General features: G+C 49.4%; 1 protein-coding gene across 1 annotated transcript; it reads right to left on the reverse strand.

The window, feature by feature from the left end:
- Positions 1-314: 314 nt before the first annotated feature.
- Positions 315-23,218, reverse strand: LOC129656494 (vitamin D3 hydroxylase-associated protein-like). The gene is made up of 15 exons (XM_055587124.1): positions 23,024-23,218; positions 15,523-15,636; positions 15,154-15,303; positions 14,706-14,839; positions 13,900-14,106; positions 12,241-12,281; positions 11,686-11,810; positions 10,447-10,572; positions 9,714-9,871; positions 9,295-9,394; positions 8,823-8,866; positions 8,087-8,126; positions 7,569-7,677; positions 2,261-2,406; positions 315-667 (listed from the first exon to the last, which is right to left on the reverse strand). Exons 1-15 carry the CDS (start codon positions 23,216-23,218, stop codon positions 539-541), a joined length of 1,818 nt encoding a protein of 605 aa, XP_055443099.1. The 3' UTR covers positions 315-538.
- Between the last annotated feature and the right edge of the window lie 806 nt (positions 23,219-24,024).

The following is a 24,024-nucleotide window of genomic DNA, read 5'->3' on the forward strand; positions in this document are numbered from 1 at the left end:
TAGGAATCGCTTCTCCCATAATAGTCGAGTACTGGCAGGTAGGACAGACTACATCAAATCTAACCCCCTCAATGTGTAGATGATAAGACTGAGGTCCAGAGAGGGGAAATAACTTGCCTAGCATCATACACCAAACCAGTGGCAGAGCCAGGATTTGGACCAGCTCTCCAAGCTCTCAGTTTGGGGCCGTCTCCCCTCTGCTGCAGTCTGGGATAGCATCTCAGACACTGAACTGGAGGAGAGCAGCTGGAAGTTGAAGGCCACGGGAAGTCTACAGCCCTACCTCCCCATCTAGACCAGAGATCCCTAAGCCAGCCAGTCAAAATGTTTATTGAACACGTCACCCTGCTCCCCATGCTGGGATAATCTGGGAAGTCTGTGTACTGAGCAGCCACACAGAGGGACAACAAAGAAAACTTGTGGTGGGCTTCCAGGAGGAGGAGAAATAAGGCGGATCTGGTATTCATGAGAAGGGAGGAACATTGAGAGCAGACTTGGATGAGGATGTAGAAAGACCTCCAGGAGAAGGAGTGTCTTGTCACTTGGGTTCCATCTTGTTCTTGACCAAGGTCTCCACCTCCTTCATGAACCGGAGACACAGTTCCTCTTCCCATGGCAAAGCGATGCACTGCACAGCCACTGAAAGCCCCACAGATCCTCTCACCGCCTGCAGGGAGAGAGGGCCTATGGACTCAGAGCCTGCTTCCTGCTCCCAGGCCCCTTGCCCAGCCATCCTCACCACGCAGAGGTGTGTATTAATCCAAATATCTCACTCCCAGTCTATATTAAAGTAGACATGTCCTGGATCTCAGAGTTCCAGGCTTCCTCAGCTCTCAGCAAAACCTGGAAAAACTGTTCTGCTTTGGCTACAATTCTCCAGGGTTAGGATGGAAAACTTGCTCCCTGTGTAGACAGCTGACTCTAAGGATGAAATATAAAACTGAGTATCCACCCCGTGTTCTCAGCAAAGGAAAAGAGAATGTCCAAATCCCTGACCCGGGGCCTGATTGTACTTCTGCAAGGAAAGGGGTGCCTTGACCCCCAAACACAGCTCCAGGAACATGGGAGTTGAGCCTGAGTCCCTGCCATGAAAATCAAACATACTTGTAGGTATTCAAACATGTTTTCATTGCTTCAAGATGATACTATATAAGCCTTTACTTGCCTTTGTCTCTGGAGCCAGGTCCCATGGCTTCGAGTCCTGGCTCCTTCACTTCAGCTGGCTATATGGCTTTGATCAAGTCCCTTAACCTATCTGTTCTTTCATTTCCTCATTTGGAAAACCTCATGGGACAGTTATGGGATTTAATGATTTAGTATATATACAGCACTTTTAAACAGCTCTTGGAACAGAGTAAGAGCTCAAGACACATTCGATAGTATCGTTATTGTTATTTTCACAGAATTCAGGTCAGCAGTTCCACTGGGTAACTCTAGCACTGAAATCAATTTCCAGGAAAAATAAGTTACTTAATGTCTGACTCAGACACATGCATACTTTTCAGAGCCAGTTTCTCTCTTTCCCTCTCTTTCTTCCCCTCTCTCCCCCAAGTCAGGGCTGTTATTTTAGACCATGAATTCAATAGGTCCATAGAAATATTTCTTTTGTGAAGTCCTCTTTGAATCAGTACTAGCATTTATTCAACAGTTCCTACATACAGGGCATTATGCTAATTGCTTCACTTTTTTCGATTTAACCTTTAACACAACCCCACAAAGTGAAAGTAGAATGAAAAGTGAAAGTGAAAGTCGCTCAGTCATGTCAGACTCTTTGCCACCCCATGGACTGTATATAGAGTCCATGGAAGTCTCCAGGCCAGAATACTGGAGTGGGTAGCCTTTCCCTTCTCCAGGGGATCTTCCCAATCCAGGGATTGAACCCAGGTCTCCCACATTGCAGGCGGATTCTTTACCAACTGAGCCACAAGGGAAGCCCAAATCCTGTCTTCCTAGAGAAAAAAACTGTGTCCAGGTACTGCTAACCAGTACCTTCACCTTGTAATCTTCACAATAACCTCCTAGCCTTCACCTTTCTTCACCGCACCTGTCTCTGGGATCGACCTTCCCTACAGAAGTGTCAAGGAAACCACTGCTTTTGCACAGTGGTTCTCCCCTCACAAGGACAGAGGCTGACTTGGAGGTCAAAATAGTGTGTCTTCAGTGATGGGGTGAAACTGTAGCTGAGGTGGTAAAGAGTAACACTAAGAGGGACCAGCCCCACCCCACCCCAACAGCAGGAGAGGCAGAGAGGGAAACTGACCTCCTGGAAACTTTTGTCGAAGCGATCTCTGTAGTAGCCTCTGTAGAAGGCCAGTTCCTTCTCGTCCTGTGGCGTCACGGTGGTGACGGGCACCACGCCAGCAGGGAAGTTCAGGAGGTTGTAAAGGCCCAAGTAGAAACTGCTTGCTATAGGAAGATCCAGGTAAGCTCAGGAAAATGATCAGCTCAGAAAAGACTCAGGGGACTTCCCTAATGGCCCAGTAGTTAAGAATCCTCCTTGCAAGGCAGGGGATGTGGGTTCGATCCCTGGTCAGAGAACTAATAGCCCCCATCCCTCGGAGCAACTGAGCCCAAGCACCACAACCAGAGGGTCTGTGTGCTGCGATGAAAGATCCCGCATGACACATGAGAGCTCCGAGTGCTGCAACCAAGACCAGAGGCAGCCAAACAAATAATTAAGACATGAGGGACAGAATGTGGGTGGGTCCCCCCTTGGGATCTTTCTTGGAACTGCAGCCTTCTGCTTGCAATAGCTGTTTCAGTGCAGGGAGTCGGTCTAACAGCTGCCTACTGCTCCCCACAGTGGAGGGAAGGAGAGAGTCAGAATCTGCTCTGTGCAGATGGCCAAAAAGCACATGAAAAGATACTCAACATCACTAATTACTAGGGAAAGGCAAATCAAAACTACAATGAGGTATCACCACACACAGGTCAGAATGGCCATCATCAAAAACTCTACAAAAAAATAAATGCTGGAGAGGATACGGAGAAAAGGGGATCCTCCTATCTACACTGTTGGTATGAATGTAAATCGGTGCGACCACAATGGAGAACAGTATGGAGGTTCCTTAAAAAGTTAAAATAGAGCTATTCTATGATCCAGCAATCCCACTCCTGGGCACATATGCAGAGAAATCCATAATTCAAAAAGATGTATGCACCTCAGTGTTCATCGCAGCACTATTTAGAGTAGCCAAGATATGGACAAGTCTAAATGTCTATTGACGGAGGAATGGATAAGGAAGATGTGATACGTACATACAATGGAATATTACTCAGCCATAAAAAGAACAAAATTATGTCATTTGCTACATGGATGGACCTAGAGATTGTCATACTGAGTGAAGTAAGTCAGACACAGAAGGACAAATACCATATGATATTGCTTATATGTGGATTCTAAAACAAATAATACAAAAGAACTTATTTGTGAAACAGAAATGGAGTCATGAATATAGAAAACAAACTTATGGTCATCAAAAGGGTGGGGAAGGGATAAATTGGGAGATTTGGATTGACTTATACAGTGGAAGTGACAAATAGATTCACGGGATTAGATCTGAGAAGTGCCTGAAGAACTATGGATGGAGGTTTGTAACATTGTATAGGAGGCAGTGAGCAAACCAGCCCCAAGAAAAAGAAATGCAAAAAGGCAAAATGGTTGTCAGAGGAGGACTTACAAATAGCTGAGAAAAGAGGAAAAGCAAAAGGCAAAGGCGAAAAGGATATGTCCATGTGAATGCAGAGTTCCAAAGAATAGCAAAGAGAGATAAGAAAGCCTTCCTCAGAGATCAATGCAAAGAAATAGAGGAAAACAATAGAATGGGAACGACTAGAGATTTCTTCAAGAAAATTAGAGATACCAAGGGAACATTTCATGCAAAGATGGGCACAATAAAGGAAAGAAGCGATATGGACCTAAGAGAAGCAGAAGATATTAAGAAGAGGTGGCAAGAATACACAGAAGAACTGTACAAAAAAGATCTTAATGATCCAGATAACCACAATGGTGTGATCACTCACCTAGAGCCAGACACCTTGGAGTGTGAAGTCAAGCAGGCCTTAGAAAGCATCACTATGAACAAAGCTAGTGGAGGTGATGGAATTCCAGCTGAGCTATTTCAAATCCTGAAAGATGATGCTGTGAAAGTGCTGCACTCAATATGCCAGCAAATTTGGAAAACTCAGCAGTGGCCAAGGACTGGAAAAGGTCAGTTTTTATCCCAATCCCAAAGAAAGGCAATGCCAAAGAATGCTCAAACTACCACACAATTACACTCATCTCACATGCTAGCAAAGTAATGCTCAAAATTCTCCAAGCCAGGCTTCAGCAATATGTGAACTGAGAACCTCCAGATGTTCATGCTGGATTTAGAAAAGGCAGAAAAGCCAGAGATTAAATTGCGACTATCTGTTGGATCACAGAAAAAGCAAGAGAATTCCAAAAAACCTTCTACTTCTGCTTCATTGACTACACCAAAGCCTTTGACTGTGTGGATCACAACAAACTGGAAAATTCTTAAAGAGACAGGAATATCAGACCACCTTACCTGCCTCCTGAGAAATCTATGCAGGTCAAAAAGCAATAGTTAGAACCAGTCATGGAACAAAGATATTGTCCCAAATTAGGAAAGGGCTGTATATTGTCACCCTGCTTATTTAACTTATATACAGAGTACATCATGTGAAATACTGGGCTGGATGAAGCACAAGCTGGAATTAAGACTGACGGGAGAAATATCAATAACTCCAGATATGCAGATGACACCACCTTTATGGCAGACAGCGAAGAGGAACTAAAAAGGTTCTTGATGAATGTGAAAGAGGAGAGTGAAAAAGCTGCCTTAAAACTCAACACTCATAAAACTAAGATCATGGCATCTGTTCCCATCACTTCATGGGAAATAGATGGGGAAACAATGGAAACAGTGACAGACTTTATTTTCTTGGGCTCCAAAATTACTGCAGATGGTGATTGCAGCCATGAATTAAAAGACGCTTGCTCCTTAGAAGAAAAGCTATGACAAACTTAGACAGCATATTAAAAAGCAGAGGCATTACTTTGACAACAAGAGTCCATCTAGTCAAAGCTATGGTTTTTCCAGTACTCATGTCTGGATATGAGAATTGGACTATGAAGAAAGCTGAGTGCCAAAGAATTGGTGCTTTTGAACTGTGGTGTTGGAAAAGACTTTTGAGCGTCCCTTGGACTGCCTGGAGATCTAACCAGTCAATAAAAAGGAAATCAGGCCTGAATATTCATTGGAAGGACTGATGCTGAAGCTGAAGTTCCAATAATTTGGCCACCTGATGTGAAGAACTGGCTCACTGGAAAAGACCCTGATGCTAGGAAAGATTGAAGGCAAGAGGAGAAGGGGATGACAGAGGATAAGAAGGTTGGATGGCTTCACCGACTCTATAGACATGAGTTTGAGCAAGCTCCGGGAGTTGATGATGGACAGGGAAGCCTGACATGCTGCAGTCCATGGGTTGCAAAGAGTCGGACATGACTTAACCAATACACACTACTGTATGTAAAATATATAACAAATAAGAACCGGCTGCATAGCACAGGGAACTCTACTCAGTACTCTGTAATGGCCTATGTGGGAAAAGAAATTAAAAAAACAGAGTGGATATATGTATGTGTGTTAGTTGTTCAGTCGTGTCCGTATCTTTGCGACCCCATGGACTGTAGCCAGCTAGGCTCCTCTGTCCATGGGTTTCTCCAGGCAAGAGAACTGGAGTGGGTTGCCACTCTTCTCCAGGGGTCAAACCTGGGTCTCTTGCATTGAAGGCAGATTCTTTACCATCTGTGCCCCCAGGGAAGCCCTCCTGGCCTCATTACATTGTTTTGTTTTGTTTTAATTTTTTAAAAATTTGACTGAGTCAGTTGTGGCTCACAGGGTATACGTATATATTAACTTTGCTATACACCTGAAACTAAGACAACTTTGTAAATCACTATATGCCAATAATTTTTTTTTAATAAAAAGAATCCACACTGCAAAGCCTTACTCAGTGCCAGACACTGCACTGCCCTCTCTACACTGCTGAGTCCTTGACTCCTCCCCTCCTCTGTGAGATGAGGATTACTAGTCCCCGTGTACAAATGGGAAACCAAGGAGGCAGACAGCTACACAGCTAGTGGCTGGCAGAGGATGCAGCCATGCCCTCCAGTCCTCAGGGCTCCAAGAGGGCTGGAGTGCAATCCTGAGTTGAAAAGGTAGCTCCTCCCAGCAGCCACCTGTGTGCAGGGAGTGAGCATCAGCGTGTCAGGGAGGTGGACAGAAGACGCTAGAGCAGAGCCATGTGTGGGTTATGCCTTGGGCAGCCGCTGTAGAGGGACCCAGAGGAGAGGAGCCCAGGCTTGACGGGGCTTGCATTCGGCATGGCACCGCCTCTGAGGCCTGCACCTGCAGTACAATGGGTGGCTGCCCTGTGTTGAGGCTGCTTGCATCTGCAGGTGGGCTGCTGGGCTGAGGGCACCTCTGGAAGTGAGGCTGCAGAAAGCATGTTAAGAGTGAATGGATATGCTAAGAGAAAGAAGTCAGACCCCTGCGCCTCATACCTTTTGATTTTACTTATATGAAATCCTAGATGAGGCAAAACTATAGTGACAGAAAAGCAGACCAGTGGTGGCATGAAACGCAACAAAACATGAGGGAAATTTGGCTAATGATGGAAATAGTCTCTATTGTGATTAGGTGGTGGAGGAGAAGGGGGAAGACACAGGATGAGATTGTTGGATGGCATTACCAACTTGATGGACATGAATTTGAACAAGCTCTGGGAGTTTGATGGACAGGGAAGCCTGGCGTGCTGCAGTCCATGGACATGACTGAGCGACTGAACTGATACATGTATACATACATATGTTAAAATTCACCAAGTTACTTAAAACTGGTGAATTTTATCTCATGTAAATTATACTTCAATAAAGTTCATTTACAATGTGAATGGAGGGACTTCCCTAGTGATCCAGTGGCTAAGACTCTGTGCTCCCAGGGCAAGAGGCCCAGGTTTGATCCCCGGTCAGGAAACTAAGTCCTGCATGATGCGACTAAGATCCAGTGCAGCGAAATAAATTAAAAAAAAAAAAAAATTTCAAGTGAATGAAGGAAATCCCCTGGTGGTCCAGTGGTTAGGACTCCACGCTTCCACTGCAGGGGGCACAGGTGCGGTCCCTGGTCAGAGATCAGGGATCTCTGATAAGATCCCAGAAACTTCACAATAAAGCAAAAACAAACGTACAAACAAACAAAGGGAATGAAAATTGGTAGGGACTGGTAACAGGTACGGGGTTTCTTTTCAGGATGATTAAAATGTTCTGGAACCAGACAGTGGTGGTGGTTGCATGACATTCTGAATATACTAAAAACCACTGAGTCGTATGCTTTAAATGGTGAATTTATTTTATCTGAATTTTATCTCCATTTAAGAAAAAATTTTTAAATAGTAACTAACATCAAAGGTAAAGGCCAGAAGCTGTGGGAGGACTCAGAAGTCCTGGATACCACACCCCCACCCCCACCCCACTCCCTGCCAAGGACCCGGTGTTCTCTCACCTAGCGCCTTGGCAGGATAGCCAATATAGAAGGCGGGGTCCAGTGCCGGAGACAGCAGCACATCCAGGTCTAGGGACCTCCACTTGGCTATGAACTCTTGCTGATATTCCTGCAGGAATAGTGGCAGGCGGGAAAGGTGAGACTGGCAGAGGTCACTGTTTGCAGGACAAAATCAGATGCCGCCAGGCTGAGTCAGGTCAAACACCAGGAAGAATTCCCAGGCTGTGAGGTGCAGACTGAGATGGGGGTGGGGCGGGGGGAAGTCAGGGTCTTCCCAGGGGCCAAGGAGGAGGGATGAGAAGGACAGTCGCAAGCTACAGTGATCTGGGGACAATGTATCATCCTGGCCCCCAAGGAGACAGACTACATTAACCTCCTGGTCATCACCCAGGTGCAGCTGAGCCTCCCCTGAAGGCCAAGACAGAGATCTACCATCTACTGGGCTACTCCTGTTGCCACCCAGGGGACTACTGCCCCAGTTCTGGCAGTACCTCAAGGTCTCCCCAGGCATGTATTACCTCCACTGCTTTGTGCTGCTCCCACAGTTTCTTGGGTGTCCTGGGGAATGAGGAAGAAGGAGAAGTCCAAAGGTCAGCATGGGAGGACTGCTTTTTATACAAACGGGGACATGATACCCAGGAGGCAAGTTCTGGACTCTATGCAGGCTGCAAATCAGCTGATGGACTGGGAATCACCCTGTATCTTGTCCCCTGCCCAATATCCATTACCTGTCCAATGTTCCTAAGAGGACCCATCCCCTGGTCAAAGCCCCAACACCTGTGACAGGGACCCACAGGCTCCCTCGAAACCCCAGGTCCTTTCCCCTAAACTGTGAGGCCCTGAGTCAACCCTCAGGCTGCTCTAGCCCCAGTTCTAACCAGCCCCTTAATTCCAAGCCCACCAGGCCAAGTCCAACAGCAAACCCAAACCAGACTCCTCTCCCAATCATATCCCCACGCCAACTCCAATCTTAACTCCAACCCTGACCCAAAGCTAACTTCAACTCAGGCCCAACTTTTGTCCCAATCTAACTCAGTTCTAGTGTGTACTCAGAGTTCAAGTCCAAATGAAACCCCAGTCCCACCCAAAAGTCTAAATTTAACCCCATGTTGGGCATGATTCTAAAGCCCTAATTAGATTCCAAAACCTTGAACAGCCCTGCTCACAGTGGACAAGGCCCCCAGCCACATGACCCTCACCCAGCTCCCAAGGAAACCCCTTGTGAATTGGACCTGAGAAGGCTTGATCACTTACCCTACTCCACACAACCTTTCTAAACTCTGGCTAACCCGGGGCTCCTGGAGGTGGGGACAGAGGGGAAGGGCACTTTCAGAAACCATAGGGCAATGCCACCTGCCCAGGACAGGGGTCTGGGAAGAGAAACTCTGCCCTGCTCCCCAAGCCCCTGACCACAGCACCAAACCCTGATCCCCCTCTCTAAATTCCCTTCCCTCCCGCTGAAGCCCCATCTCTCTGAGCTTCTCTGAAGCCCCCCTCCCTCTCTGACAGCATTGCTCTTTTGGCCCCATCTCCCGTCTTTCAGTTCCTCTCCCATTGAGCCTTTCTCTGAACCACCACATTCTCTGGGCCTCATCTTCCTCTCTGACCTGACCCCCACCCCCACCCCACCCCTCACCCCCAAGGGAGCCCCCTCCCCTTTCTGAGCCCCGTGTCCTCTCTGGGCCCCTCCCCCCTCCAGCCCCTCCCACTCTGAACCCACACTCACGAAATACTTCCAGATCCAGGCCAAGAAACGTTTGAGTGAGTTTGGCAACCTGAGAGGGGTGACTATGCTCTTCATGGAGGGGTCCACAATGTCCCCCTTACTGAGGAACCACAGACACACAGCTGGTCAGTTATGGCCTTCAGCTGGCCATCACCCAGCCATCAGCTTCCCCTCTGTAGATAAGCTACAGAGAGAGGTTTGACCCAAAGAAATACTCTGTTCCCAGCAGCACCACCCCAGAACATGTGGGTCCTGAAGGCAGGGCTTGGTTGGGTGACTTGCTGCTTACGGTCACACAACGAGCCAGAGGCACCAAAGCAGCCCAGGCCTGCAGCTCCCCACCTACAGCTCGGCTGCCACCAGCCCCTTCCTCAACCCCATTTCCATCACACCCCACATCTGAGTCCCAGCAGACATACAGTTTCTCCAGAATGCTGGCCCCTCCATCAGCAAACAGACTCCCTTGGTACAGGTGAAAGAAGGCATACTCTGTTCGGGGGACAGAGAAGGGGATGACCTGGGGACAGAGAGGCCGAGTCAGGGCCTGGAGCTCCTCCTGCTCTGCCCCATGTTCTCTCTGCATCCCTCAGGATTTAAAGAGAGAATACCACATTGGGAAGCCTTTGTGCTCTGCCCACTCCCTCACCCCCACACAGAGATGAGGCAGAATTTGAGCTGCTTGCTTAACTGTGATCCAGCCCCTTGCCAAGTGCTTTATTGGGAGCTCATTCAATCATCACGGCCACCCAGTGCGGTAGCAACCTGAGGCTCATAGAGATGAAGAGACTGGCTCAGCAATTCTCAAAGAGGTGGTGGGGCAGGGACAAGCCACTGGGGCATGGGAAGTAGGGGAAGAAGAGGGGCACTCTGAGGACAAGAGGCTCCTTACAGCCATTTGATGGAGACAACAGAAACCCAAGCTCTAGGAATTATAGGAGTGAGTCTCAGAGTTCCCGCTACTGAAGGGGGATGCCTTCCTCACAGGATGGGACCCACCCTGCCCCCACCTCCACTCCATCAGTCTCCAGGAAGCCTAGGGGAAACACAGTGATCTCACTAGCACAAACTCAGATGCAACCTTCCTCCCTGAGAATGGACCAACCCAGCATTCTCACTGATCTGGTCTCACTCCCAAGGGCCAAGTAAGCCTACCTGGTGTCCTGCATCCCGCAGCAGCCTGGATGTGAGCTTCACAGCCCTGGCCATGCTAGGTGATGGCTGGGTGAAGCCATCTGATTCGTAGTAGCCAATTCGAAGGGGACGGTTACTGGAGTACACCTTGGGGAAAAAGGGGCTGGGTTAGGGGAGATTGGCCAGAAGACAAGGTGGCCTCATTCCAAGGGCCCCTTGAAGCCTCGCTATATACTCTCCAGGGTTTAGGTCCTCTGAAGAACTCTCCAGAAGAGGAAGAAATGGATGGGGACATGACTGATTGGGTAGCTGGAGTGGATAGTTAAACAGATTCACGAATGAATGGGTGGGTGTATGAGATAGTGAATGGGTAAGTGGGCAAGGGTTAAACAGATAAATGGGTGGGTGGATAAATGAATGGATGGAGGTGAGTGGGCAGGCAGGCAAGTAAGTACGTGAATAGACACAAATATCTTAAAGCCAAAGAAGGGTCAGGAGAGGAAGAGGATGAAGAGACCAATAGAGGCGAATAATAGATAACAGACAGTGACCACAGGCTGATTGTACTACAATATGTGTAGGGAATCAGATGACTAGACACTGGCTGATCAGTAGACAGAGACTCTCCCTACGCAGCAGATCCTGGAGTCAGATAGGGCTGGGTTCCAAGCCACTATGTGATCATCAGAAAGTCATTTCATTTCCCTTCAGCTTCCTCACTTGTACATGGGAGGAGTGACACTCATTCTATAGAGTGAGTGTTAGGATGAACTACAAACAGCCACCTCATAGTAGGTACCAATAAATGTTCCTGAGTGAGTTAATGCAAAAATGAAGAGTCGGAGCTAGAAGGGTCTGCAGCAAAATTCTGGTTCAACATCATTGTACCAATGTGGAGGCTGAGGCCTAGAGAAGAGATGTGACTTGGTCAGGGTTACCTAGAGGCCTAACAGCCCAGCTTCCCTTGATACCAGGCTCTCTACACCACACTTGCTGAGTTTACTGCCCCTGTGTGTTGGGCAAATGATGATGGAGTCCCTCTCTGGGGTAATATCATCTACGGCTCCAGGTGGCACAGAAGCCAAAGCAGCTGGCATCTGGTCGGGTTGGGGAATGAACTGACTGAGCATGTGGGCCTCCCGCTCACTGCACTTGGGCTGGAAAAGGAGGGCTTCACAGGGAATGGTCCTAGTGGCTGGTTGTTGAGGACTGAAGGGAGAGGAGAGGGAGCCCTCCAGGCCTGCTCCCTACCCAGCTCACCTCCTCCCTGAAGGGCAGGAAGGGCACGGTGGGGTCCAGTCGGTGCATGTGTTCACTCAGCAGCGCTCGCAGGCACAGTGCCAGGCTCTCCACGTCCCAGGCCAAGGGGCCAGCCACTGTGACCACTGTACAGAGGGGGTGAAAAGAGGCAGACATGCTGCATCCTTTCTGCTTTGGGGACCCACACTGCCTGGCCTCAGAGGGTGGGACCCAGGGCCATGATCAGGGCAAAGTGAAGAGGCCCTGGGGCCGTCTTGGGTCAGGGGTTGAGAATGAGTGGAGTTGGCAGACTAGCTCAAACAAACTTCCAGCCTGAAGGGAGATTCTCTTCTGGGGCAGAACACTAGGAGAGCAGCAAGTGAGGTGAAAGCTAAAGAACAGGAAGCACCTCTCCAAGGGGCAAGAGTCACTAGACTAGAAAGCCAAGCAGAACCTTCCCCCATACTCCTTGGTCACTGGTGGGGCTGGTCTGTCTGAGATACAGTGAAATGTCCTTGGGAGAAAGGCAAGCAGGTTGCCTTTGAATGGATATGGCCAACACAGACAAGAGCTTACCTGCTTTCCTGCCCTTGACAGCAGAGGCAACTCCGGAGTTGCTGCAAAACCCCACCCACCCAGAGCCCAGCTCAGCACCTGAAGGGAAGGACTTAGGTGCCAAAGAGGCTTGAACACCCAGCCAGTGCATTCCCCCAGGGCCCAGCACACAAGAATAAGAGCTGCCTCAACCCTCCCAGGGCTCTTTACTGTCTACAGAATAAATATGAGCCCTTTTACTGCCCTTCAAGGCTCTAAATTATCAACTCTTTCCATAACTTCCCTTTCTAGCCCTTCCACACATACTCACACATTGCTCCAGGCAAAATAGGCTGCTTATAGAATTACAGCCTTCAAGATGCTACTTGATGGACATGAGTTTGAGCAAGCTCCAGGAGTTGGTGATGGACAGGGAAGCCTGGCATGCTGCAGTCCGTGGGGTCGCAAAGAGTTGGACACAGCTGAGCGGCTGAACTGAACTGAACTGAACTGAAGATGCTTCTCCAACTCTGCATGTCCATCCTTCAAAACCAAGCTCAAATGCTGCCTCCTCCAGGAAGCCTTCCCTGCCTTGACCTGCTTCTAAAAGTGTAAAATCTTGGCCTTTAATAAATTCTATTGAGAAAATCTCAACTTCATCCCTCTCTTTGACCCTCTCTTAAGCCTGGATTCAGTTCAGTTCAGTCGCTCAGTCGTGTCCGACTCTGCGACCCCATGGACCGCAGCACGCCAGGCCTCCCTGTCCATCACCAACTCCTGGAGTTTACCCAAACTCATGTCCATTGAGTCGGTGATGCCATCCAACCATCTCATCCTCTGTCATCCCCTTCTCTTCCTGCCTTCAATCTTGCCCAGCATCAGGGTCGTTTCAAATGAGTCAGCTCTTTGCACCAGGTATAAGCCAGTTGGATGTTAAAGAGTACAACAGGGCTTGGGGCTGGATCTGAGAGTGTTCTGTGTCCCTGTATAGGGCCACACAGTGTAGGTAGTCAGAGTGGGGTTGAAATATGGGTGGATGGGTGGATAGATGTATGAATGAGTGCAAAACAGATGGAAAAATTAATGGAAATATGGATGGATTGGTGGGTGGATGGATGAATGGAGGCAAACGTGGATTGGTGGATAGCGAGTTGAGTAGGTGGATGGAGAGATAAATGTCCGACTGAACGAATAAATGAATGGAAGGCAGGAGGTAAGTTCTTCAAAGGCTTGGATATTGTCCATTTTGTTCACTGATGCATCCCAAGTACCTAGTTCAGTGTCTGGCACAGAGTAAACACTCAATAAATATTTGTCAAATAAATTAAATGGCAGATGAATGGTGAAATTGTTTGATGGATAGAAACTGGGATGGCGACTGCATGGATGCATGAATGGATGAGAAATCGATATAGATGAATAAATGGATGGATTGATGTATGAGGAAGGAAAAGGGGGGGTAGATGAACAGATGGATGGATGAATGAATTAGTGAAATAATGAATGAGTGGACAGTCTATCCCACTCCCTCCTGTACCAAACACGGTGTGTTTAGCTGCGGGGCTGAGGCAGGAGTTACTGGAAGCCCTCCTACCTCATCCATTTCCCCTACTACTGAGCTAATGAGAATCATTATATGGACAAGACCCCTAGTTTCTCCAGGCTGGGCTGAGCCTACCCAGGCCCCCCACCACCAAGTACCTGAGGCGGTATCCTGTGACCCGGAATCCACAGGCACCACAAAAGCTGGCTGGAATACGGATACTGCCTCCGGTGTCAGTACCCATGCCCAGGATGGAACCCCCTTTTGCCAGGAGAGCTCCTTCACCCCCTGAGGAGCCCCCAGATGTCTTCTTTAAGTTCTCAGGGTTCAGAGTCTGTCCATAGATGGGGTTGCTGCAATCAAAGCTGAGGGAAGCAGAAGAAATGGGGCTGGGAGGAGAAGGTATAACTGGAGAAGACTGCTCTGCCCATAGAGAGGCCAACCTCCCTCGGAGTCAGCCCCAGGACCAGTGAGCTCCTGCCGCAGGCCAGGAACCTCCTAGTGTCCCTTCAGTTGAGGTGAGAGGCTGCTGCTGCAGGGGAGACCAACCAGGACTCCTAAAAGGAGGATCAAGGAGCCAGCAGTTCTGCTGGATAGTGGGAAACAGGTTACAAGAACAGATAGAAATGGATACATTACCGACTGAGTGGGGTGGGAGGAGAATAGGGAATGAGAACAATTAAAGAGCTGGAGTAGAAACAGAGATGTAACTTTTCAGTACCTCTGGGCCTGAGCGCCCTTAAAGACCATGGAGTCCACACACATGTTGTCAGATAAGGACACTGAGGCTCAGAGGGCAGAAGAGACTTGCCCAAGAGCCTCCGTCCCAAGGTCTACATGACCAGCCCCCACCTCACCCTCAGCCCTTCAGCGGCAGCTTCATCCTGGGCCCAGCCTTGGACCCAGCCCCAGTCCCGGCCCCGGCCCCTGCCCCAGCCCAGGTTGGCCTGCCTGTTGCAGAGACCTCAGCAGCGTCTGGGAGATGTTGGTCTTAACAAAGGGAATAGCTCCCTGAGCCTTTAACACTTTCACGATGACTCCGTCCTTGGCTGCCGGCTTCTCCAGGAACTGGGCCAGGCCACACGTGGAGTCATGGCCCTGCAGGGAAGTGACACAAAAGCTCCAGCCCCTGGGGGTCAGAGTGGAACCAGCCATCGCACAGATTCTCTCCGGCGCTCCACTCCGCTCCCAAGCATTCTCTCTCCTGCTGAGTTGCAGGTGCTACACCCTTAGGATTCATGAGTGACAGGAGAGATCAATGGTGAAGAGATTGAGTTTGGGAGCCTGACTGCTGGTTTGGTTTCCAGCTGGCCACTTTCGAACCATGGGGCCTAGATTGGGCAAGTAACTTGCCCAATGTCACACACTCAGGTGCTCACATGTACACATGCACGTGTATCCCCAGGGCTCACCATGCAGTCATAGACGTCCTTGAGGCTGATGGGGACCCCATAGAGGAGTCCTCGCTCACTCTTCTTGAGTTTCTTCAATGCCTGCAATTGTTCCTCACATTCGTCTAGGAAATCCGTCAGGCAATTCACCTCCTGGTGTACCTTCATTGCCTGAGCATCATTGAGGGAACCCAGAGAGGGGCTCAGGGCGTGACCAGGCACAGGACACTGAGTCACCCCAGCCCCTCTGCCCATCCTGACTCAGAGCAGAAGTGACAGATGCCTGTGGCACAAGCTCCCTCCCAAGCTGGCTGCAGTGCCACAGGGTCACATCTGTCCCCCAACTATTCCACCCAGAGCCCCAAGATTGGGCTTTGACCAGGACCGCACCTCCTCTAGGTAACTGCAGAGGACACTCTCCAAACTCAGCTCGTCAGCAAGCAGCTTCTGAACCAGCTTCTCCAGCGGCAGCTCCAGAATGGGCTTGGGGTCTAGCTCTGGCTCCTGCAGAGATGGGGGGCAGGCAGATATCACACTGCTCCACTCAGGGTTCCCCCCACCATCAACATCATGCCCAAGTGGGCACAGAGTACCCATCACATGTTCCTGGGCCCATCCTTAGCTTTAAAGACATCTCCCAATCAGTCTCCAGGTTGGCATAAGAGCCCTCCAGGGGCACAAGTGTCCTCCTCTGTGTTGGCCTCCCCAGAGTCCAACCCCAGGGCCCAGCGCAGAGAAGGCTGGCCCCCTCCTCGTGCAGCTATCCAACAGGGCCCCCCGTGGAGTGTGAGGGACTCTACATGCACATTTCCGGATGCAGGGCTTATGAAAAGTGAGGCTCAGTTCTGTGAGGTTTCCCTTCAGGAGTCACCCCCCCGCCCCCAGCATCCCACCTTTCCTTCTCCAGTCCTCCCACATCTGCTGATCTGACTTTGCGGAAAGGTCAGGGTGGCAGGAGAGCTGGGAGCCAGCCTTGACCACAGCCCTGGTCAGTGGGGTAACGCAGGTGAACCCCTCCCCCTCCCGTGGCCTAGGTCTCCTCAGAGAGGAAAGTATCAGAATATAGTCATGAGTCAGCCATGCAGCGGAGCATAGATAAGCCCCCAGCTGCCCTGAGCCCAGAAGCCTGAATCACCCTGAGGCCTCCTAATCAAGGACCCAGCACACAGTGGGCATTCAAGAAGATGAAGTTGCCTCTCTTTGTCCTCCATGGTCCCAGCTGAGCCCTCGACGCCTTCAAGTTGGAATGTGGGCTGGGAGGGCCTTTCTCAGTCCTGGAGGGGACATAGGGAGACAGAGGGATTTTCCTGGGAGGTTGGGGCTTCAAGGCTTCTTGGATTCTTCCAGTCCTCATCTTATTCTCCTCTGTAGCATCTGACTGTTAAGAAACTTTCCTTCTGGAAGCGCTCCATGCCCTCTACTCCCCTGACTTCCCTCTCCCTTCCAGCAACTCCTGCTCCATCTCCTCTGACCCTCTTCCTCCAGTAAATGTTGGCCACCTCTCTCCCTACCTGTCTACCTTCTCTGGTGAACTCAATGGCCAGTTCTCCCCCATTTCTCCAGTCCAGACCTACTTCCCATCAGGCCTCAAGCCCATTTACCCAGCCATGGACCCACAGACATCCAGGACTCATCATTTTTCTGTCAAACCTGTTCCTCTTCATGAGATTCCCAACCGATGACACTGGTGCCATCAACACAGTGAATCTCAGATCCCGTCACCCAAGTTCTGATCATGGCTAGATAAATACCAACACAATCACACATAAAATGTGTTACAACACTTAAATATATGCCGGGCCACCTTCCAAGAATTTTACATGTAATAATTTATATTACTCCTTGCAACACCTCTAGGAGGTAAGCCGTGTGAGTTTCTCATTTTACAGCAGAAGAAGATGCTGAGGCACAGAGAGCTGTTTACCCACGGATCTGGGTTCACTGGGCAGTGCAGTCCCAGCCCCCATTCTCTTATCCACACTCAGTGCTGACAGGTGGCTCTGCCTCCTTCAAATCTCCCACTTCTGACTTCTCAGACTCCTTCCTGCCTAGGACCTTCTCTCTCTCTCAGTCTTCTGACAGCCTCCTCACTGGCCTCCCTGCCTCTAGGCTTCCCTACCAACCCAGCCTCTTCACACGGCCAGGGTAATACTTGTAGCTATGCTCAGTCCTCGGTCATGTCTGACTCTGTGACCCTTTGATTGCGGCCCACCAGGCTCCTCCATTCATGGAATTTTCCAGGCAAGAACACTGGAGTGAGTTGCCATTTCCTCCTTCAGGGATTTTCCCCACCCAGGGGTGGAACTTGAATCTCTTGCGTCTCCCCCTCTGGCAGGCAGATTGTTTATCTGCTGAGCTATTGGGAAAGCTCAAGAATACTGTGTGGGTAGTCGTTTCTTTGTCCAGGAGATCTTCCTGACCCAGGAATCGAAACTGTGTTTCCTGCATTGCAGGCTAGTTCTTTACCGCCTGAGCCATAACTACTTACATAAAACCCACAACATGTTCCTAGTGCAGTAAGTACTGGGTAACTGAGAATATTGGTGTATCTATATGTGAACACATTAGATGTTTATGGTGACCCTTGTAGAAAGAGAATGTTGTTGCAACTTTATTCTGAGGGCTCCCCTGGTGGCACCATGTGAACAAGTGCCCATCATCCATATAGACCCCTGAAGCCATTGCTCCCTGGCAGTTGTCCTTATGTGGCCACTGGTGAAAATGACAGCATGCCAGGAACTGGGGAGAGGTGGGGGGAGAAGGCCAGGGTGGTGAAAATGGTGGTCCTGCAGGCCTCTGCTGGGACTGCCCCTATGCCAGCACTCCAGTGACATGGGGTGCGAGGCTTTCAAGGGTCCAAGAAAGCTTTTTACCAACCCTGATGAATGGAACAAATCTACTAGAACAAATTCACTGAAACTCACTAGAAACCCACTCAGCAAGGACAACATTATTGCTGAAATGAGAATATCATTTAGAAAATGCTTGCTGTGTACCCAGGCACCACTGTCAAAATTATTAACTTGTGGACTATAATTATAATGATCATTCCATCATAGAGGTGAGTAGGTTAAGGCACAGAGGAATTATTTAAAATGTAAGTGTTAGAGTCAGGATTCGAACACAGTCAGTCCAGCACTGTCTTAACTACCACACTCTTAACCCACGTGTTACACAACTTCTCCCAAGGCTTGTAAGATTAGGGTCAATGAAATTTATATGAGATTCTAATAACAATGTTTATTGTTGAAAACAGAGATCCCTGAAGACTATATAAAATCTCAGAAGGTATCAGAAGAGCCAGGAATTCTGAGTGTCACTGCTACTGGTTCAGCAGAAGCTGAACAAAACTCAGCCTAAGAAATGATACATTAGTGTTGAAAGTTTCTACTTAATGAGACTGCAGGTCACCTAATGACCCAGCTTATTGAGAGAGCTTAATAAAGCTTTTAATAAAGCTTGAAAGATAGGGACATCTTCAAAAGATGATCATCACATCAGAAAAGCCCCACAAATTTTCAAAAGATCAACAAATTATTTGGAAATTATTACAATAATTTGACGAAAGAATTGAACTTCAACTTATATCAGTTTTAGGCCATTTTAGTATACAGTTTAGAACAAATCACCCCTCCAGCCAAGCCCCACAGCTCCCAGGACAGCTGGCCTTCTGCACACTCCGCTAGTGCTGCCCCCATGTGCGGTTTGAAAATCAAAGAAAATATACTTCAAAGTTTTTAGTAAATTGGTTATTAATCTTTCCAAAGTGGTCATTACATATGTTTAATATCAAAAAATCCCTCAACCTTCAGGGTGGTAGTTTCCACCTGAAGTGACCAGAGCCTCCTAGCCAACAGCCGTCAATCAGTAGATCCTACAAATATTATTTTCTAAGTGTTCTATAGCAGCAGTCCCCAGACTTTTTGGCACCAGGGACTCGTTTCATGGAAGACAATTTTCCCATGGGTTTGGGTGTTGCAAGCAATGGGCAGAAGCTGTAAATACAGATGAGGCTTCGCTCACTCAGCTGCCACTCACCTCCTGCAATGAGGTTCCAGGGGTTGGGGACACTCCCCGCCTCCCCACCACTTGATAGAAACAGTGCCTTACCTCAGGCTTTTCTCTCTCTGGTACTGCCTTTCTTGTTCCCTCCTCCTTTTGAAAAAGCTCCTACATATCCTTCAAGGCTTAGTTCCAAAACCACTTCCCTGTGAAACCTTCCCCACACAACCGTCTCCAGGTAGCAGATCACCTCTCCTGCCGAGTCCCACAGCTTTGAGGGCATCTGACCTTTGCCACCATCTGCTGGATCATTGAAAAAGCAAGAGAGTTCCAGAAAAACATCTCTTTCTGCTTTGTTGACTATGCCAAAGCCTTTGACTGTGTGGATCACAATAAACTGTGGAAAATTCTGAAAGAGATGGGAATACCAGACCACCTGACCTGCCTCTTGAGAAATCAGTATGCACGTCAGGAAGCAACAGTTAGAACTGGACATGGAACAACAGACTGGTTCCAAATAGGAAAAGGAGTACATCAAGGCTGTATATTGTCACCCTGCTTATTTAACTTCTATGCAGAATACATCATGAGAAACGCTAGACTGGAAGAAGCACAAGCTGGAATCAAGATTGCCGGGAGAAATATCAATAACCTCAGATATGCAGATGACACCACCCTTATGGCAGAAAGTGAAGAGGAACTAAAAAGCCTCTTGATGAAAGTGAAAGTGGAGAGTGAAAAAGTTGGCTTAAAGCTCAACATTCAGAAAACGAAGATCATGGCATCCGGTCCCATCACTTCATGGGAAATAGATGGGGAAACGGTGGAAACAGTATCAGACTTTATTTTTCTGGGCTCCAAAATCACTGCAGATGGTGACTGCAGCCATGAAATTAAAAGATGCTTACTCCTTGGAAGGGAAGTTATGACCAACCTAGATAGCATGTTCAAAAGCAATTACTTTGCCAACAAAGGTCCGTCTAGTCAAGGCTATGGTTTTTCCTGTGGTCATGTATGGATGTGAGAGTTGGACTGTGAAGAAGGCTGAGCGCTGAAGAATTGATGCTTTTGAACTGTGGTGTTCAAGAAGACTCTTGAGAGTCCCTTGGATTGCAAGGAGATCCAACCAGTCCATTCTAAAGGAGATCAGCCCTGGGTGTTCTTTGGAAGGAATGATGCTAAAGCTGAAACTCCAGTACTTTGGCCACCTCATGCGAAGAGTTGACTTATTGGAAAAGACTCTGATGCTGGGAGGGATTGGGGGTAGGAGGAGAAGGGGACAACAGAGGATGAGATGACTGGATGGCATCACTGACTCGATGGACGTGAGTCTGAGTGAACTCCAGGAGTTGGTGATGGACAGGGAGGCCTAGCGTGCTGTGATTCATGGGGTCGCAAAGAGTCGGACACGACTGAGCGACTGAAGTGAAATGAAGTGACCTTTGCCACTCTCAGCTGAACTGCCTGCCTCCCTTCATGGTTCTCGCAGCCCTGCTTCCATCACACCCCACCCAGACTAGGAGCCTCTTTAAGGCAAGCTTGGGTCAGATGTCAAATGTCAGATTATCTGAATAATGAATCTGTCCTCAGGGTCCAGCAGAGGAAAGACCCAGGAGAATCCTTTGTAAAATGTTCCTAAATGGAACTGAATTGGATTTGTTTGAACCCTTGAGGGTTTGACCTATGTTTCAGCCTCCCATCTGCCTGGATCAGAAAGCTGGTCACCTGACCTTGAGGGTAACCCTGGCAGAGGAGTGATCTGATTGGAAAGGTGTCCAGGACAGACCTGTATAACTTTGTTGGGAAGAGAATAAGGTGCTGAGAGCCAAGAGACTTTGGTTGGAGGCACCATGGGTGATCTCACTCCAAACCCTTTACAGTCTTCCAGCCACCCAGACACCCCTTTCCAGGTACCCAGCCTAATAACTACCTATCCCAAATATCCACACGTACACCAACCAGATGCCCAGTGACAGTGAATTCACTCAGTCATGTCCGACTCTTTGCGACTCCATGGACTGTAGCCTACCAAGCTCCTCTATCCATGGGATTTTCCAGGCAAGAATACTGGAGTGGGTTGCCATTTCCTTCTCCAGAGGATCTTCCTGACCCAGGAATCGAACCTGGGTCTCCCGCATTGTAGGCAGACTCTTTACTGTCTGAGCCACCAGGGAAGTCCAAGACACACCCAAAACCAGACAACCTCAAACACCAGACACAATCACATGGATACATACTCAACCAGACATACAGACCCAAACCAGCCACACATATCCAGATGAATATACCCCAATGAATAACACATGTACACTCAACCAGGCCCACATCAAGGCAAATAACCAAACACAAACAGCTCACAGCCAGATGCACACCCAGCCAGCACACAGGAAGGACACACAAGCAGACCCTGGTGTTTGCAGTGAAGGAACCTAAACCTGCCACTTTGCACAGATGGGGCCTCCCCACACACACAGGAATCCTCTCCATCATGCGGCATCGCTGCAGCAACCCCATTAGCCCAGATTTCCTCCTAATCAACGAGGGAGGGGCAGCTGATCTCTGGAGGCAGATTGATTTATCCAACTAATTAGCCCCAATTAATATTAATACACAGTCTCAGAAACTGCAGCAGCTAGGGCAGAGGAACTGTCCACCGGGGCCATCAATCACCATCCGGGGAGATGGCAAAGGACACTCAGGAACTCTGGAGCATGGGGATAGCACCTCAGGCACTACCCCAACCCCCACTCCCAGAGGGAGTCCACCACAGTCACCCAGGATACCACGAGCCCACCTCTCCTTGGGCAGATGGGGAATCCAAGGCCCAGGAAAAGGATGGTCACATCGTGCAGGCTACCCAACAAACCACAGTCACGGTGTAGAGTTGTCTCCATGCCTCTCCCTCCCCGATCTCTGCCGCTCTCGACAGGCTCCGCTCTCGACAGACATACCCACATCTCAACTGCCAGCCACAGTGAGCACCTCATTGTCTTGCACCATTGGCAGTCAAACTGTCCAAGCCCCTGGGTGAGAAACATAGCTTCCTGGCAGATTCACAGATTTAGAAAACAAACTTAAGGTTGCCAGGGGGAAGGATGCAGGGAAAGGATAGTTAGGGAATTTGGGATCGACACGCACACACTGCTATATTTTAAATGGATAACCAACTAGGATCTACTGTATAGCACGGGAAACTCAGCTCAATGTTATACGGTGGCCTGTATGGAAGGGGAGTTTAGCGGAGAATGGACACACGGAGACATGCATATACATGGCTGAGTCACTCTGAAGTCCACCTGAAACTACCATAGCTATACCCCAATATAAAATTAGAAGTTTAAAGGACAAAAAAATAAGTAAACTCAGATTCACTTCAGAGCCTGTGCTCTTAACAATTAAAGGAAAGGAACAAAGCTTCCTGTGAAGACCCCACCTTCAGTGATCCCCAGTGTTTTGCGTCTGTCGTGTGCTCAGCAAAAATTTGCAGAACCCCTATGTGGGGGATAAAGGGGATGAGAGGCAGAATTTGAAGACCAGGGTCCTGTCCCAATGGGGTCTAAGGGTGCTCAGGGGCTGAAAGAAGCCTGGCCTCCTACCTCCAGTTGCCTCCATCAGTTTTAGTTCAACAAATAGCCCAGGTAAATACCCACCATGCAGCCGAGCCCTGTGACAGGCACTGGAAGAAAGAGAAAACACACTGCCCCTGACCTCAAGGGGCTCAAAGGACACAGATGAAGGAGGAACTGATGGGGGCAAAGAAGCCAGCTTAGGGAGCTGGCGGAGGGTGGGGGGTTGCTGCTCCCTGTCTTCTGAAGGAGATGAGGTCATGGGAGGAGCTCTGTCCTGAGGTGGGACCCACTATTGGGATTGAGGGTCAATGTCCACTCACCTGCTGCCGGAGACGTTCTGCCAGGGCTGCCATCCGCCTCAGAGCCTCCTCCCTACGCTTCTGTGCCCTGGGGATCTTGCTCCGTGCTGGAGCCTGCCACCAGAAGAGCATGGTGGCCCCCAGCAAGACAGCCCCTAGCAGGGCCACCGGGAGTAACACCACCAGTGAGTGAGATAGCCAGATCACCCCAGGCATTGTGGGACCCGTGCAGATGCACCAGCTGCTTCCTCAGGAAGGCTGCCTTTTTATTTATCAGCTTCACCCTCCCACGCCTGTTTCCCAAAGGGGCAGGAGCCCCAGGTGTTGGCAGAACCTAACCTCATCCCAACTAGCTCTTACAGCCATCTGGACCTATCCTTATGCAAATAAAGTCCTCCGTTCCTCGGGCCAGGCAGATGAATGGGCTGTGGCAGAAACTAGCCTGAAGAGGAGGCCGGGACACCAGGTGGGCAGGTGACTAGGCTCTGATCCCACTTTCTTCACATTCTCCTCCCTCACCCCACCCTCCCCTCAGACACCCCACCAGCACCCCAACCTGACCCTCTCCAGTTCTCAGTGGGTTGCTCCTATGGTTTCCTGTGGTTTGCAGGATAATCACCAACCCCCTTAACACGACTCTCAGGCCACAGGGAGGTGGACTGAACAGCCCACCTGCCCAGAATTAGCAGCTCACTCTGGGGGTGTCTGAGGCCCAGGCAGAGAAGAAAGGAAAGGACACCTGGGGATGCAGGCAAAGTTCAGAAGGCATCCGTCCCAGGAGACATGATGTCAGAAGTGAGGACCAAGGCAGGCACGCGTAGTCCTCGCCCCTTCCCCTGCCAGCCCAGATGAACTTCTGTTCCTGATTCCCCAGGCAAGGCCACTGCTGCCCCTGGGACTGCTTCACCCTAGTCGACTGCTTCACCCTTCCAGACCCATCTCCCATTTTCTCACTGGACTAGGGACTCCCTACCACCAAGGAGAGCAGGCATCTTCAGGGTGGGCTGGGATGGGGTGGGGTG

This window comes from Bubalus kerabau, chromosome 6 (genome assembly GCF_029407905.1).
Source record: "Bubalus kerabau isolate K-KA32 ecotype Philippines breed swamp buffalo chromosome 6, PCC_UOA_SB_1v2, whole genome shotgun sequence".
Taxonomy (NCBI): Eukaryota; Metazoa; Chordata; class Mammalia; order Artiodactyla; family Bovidae; genus Bubalus; species Bubalus kerabau.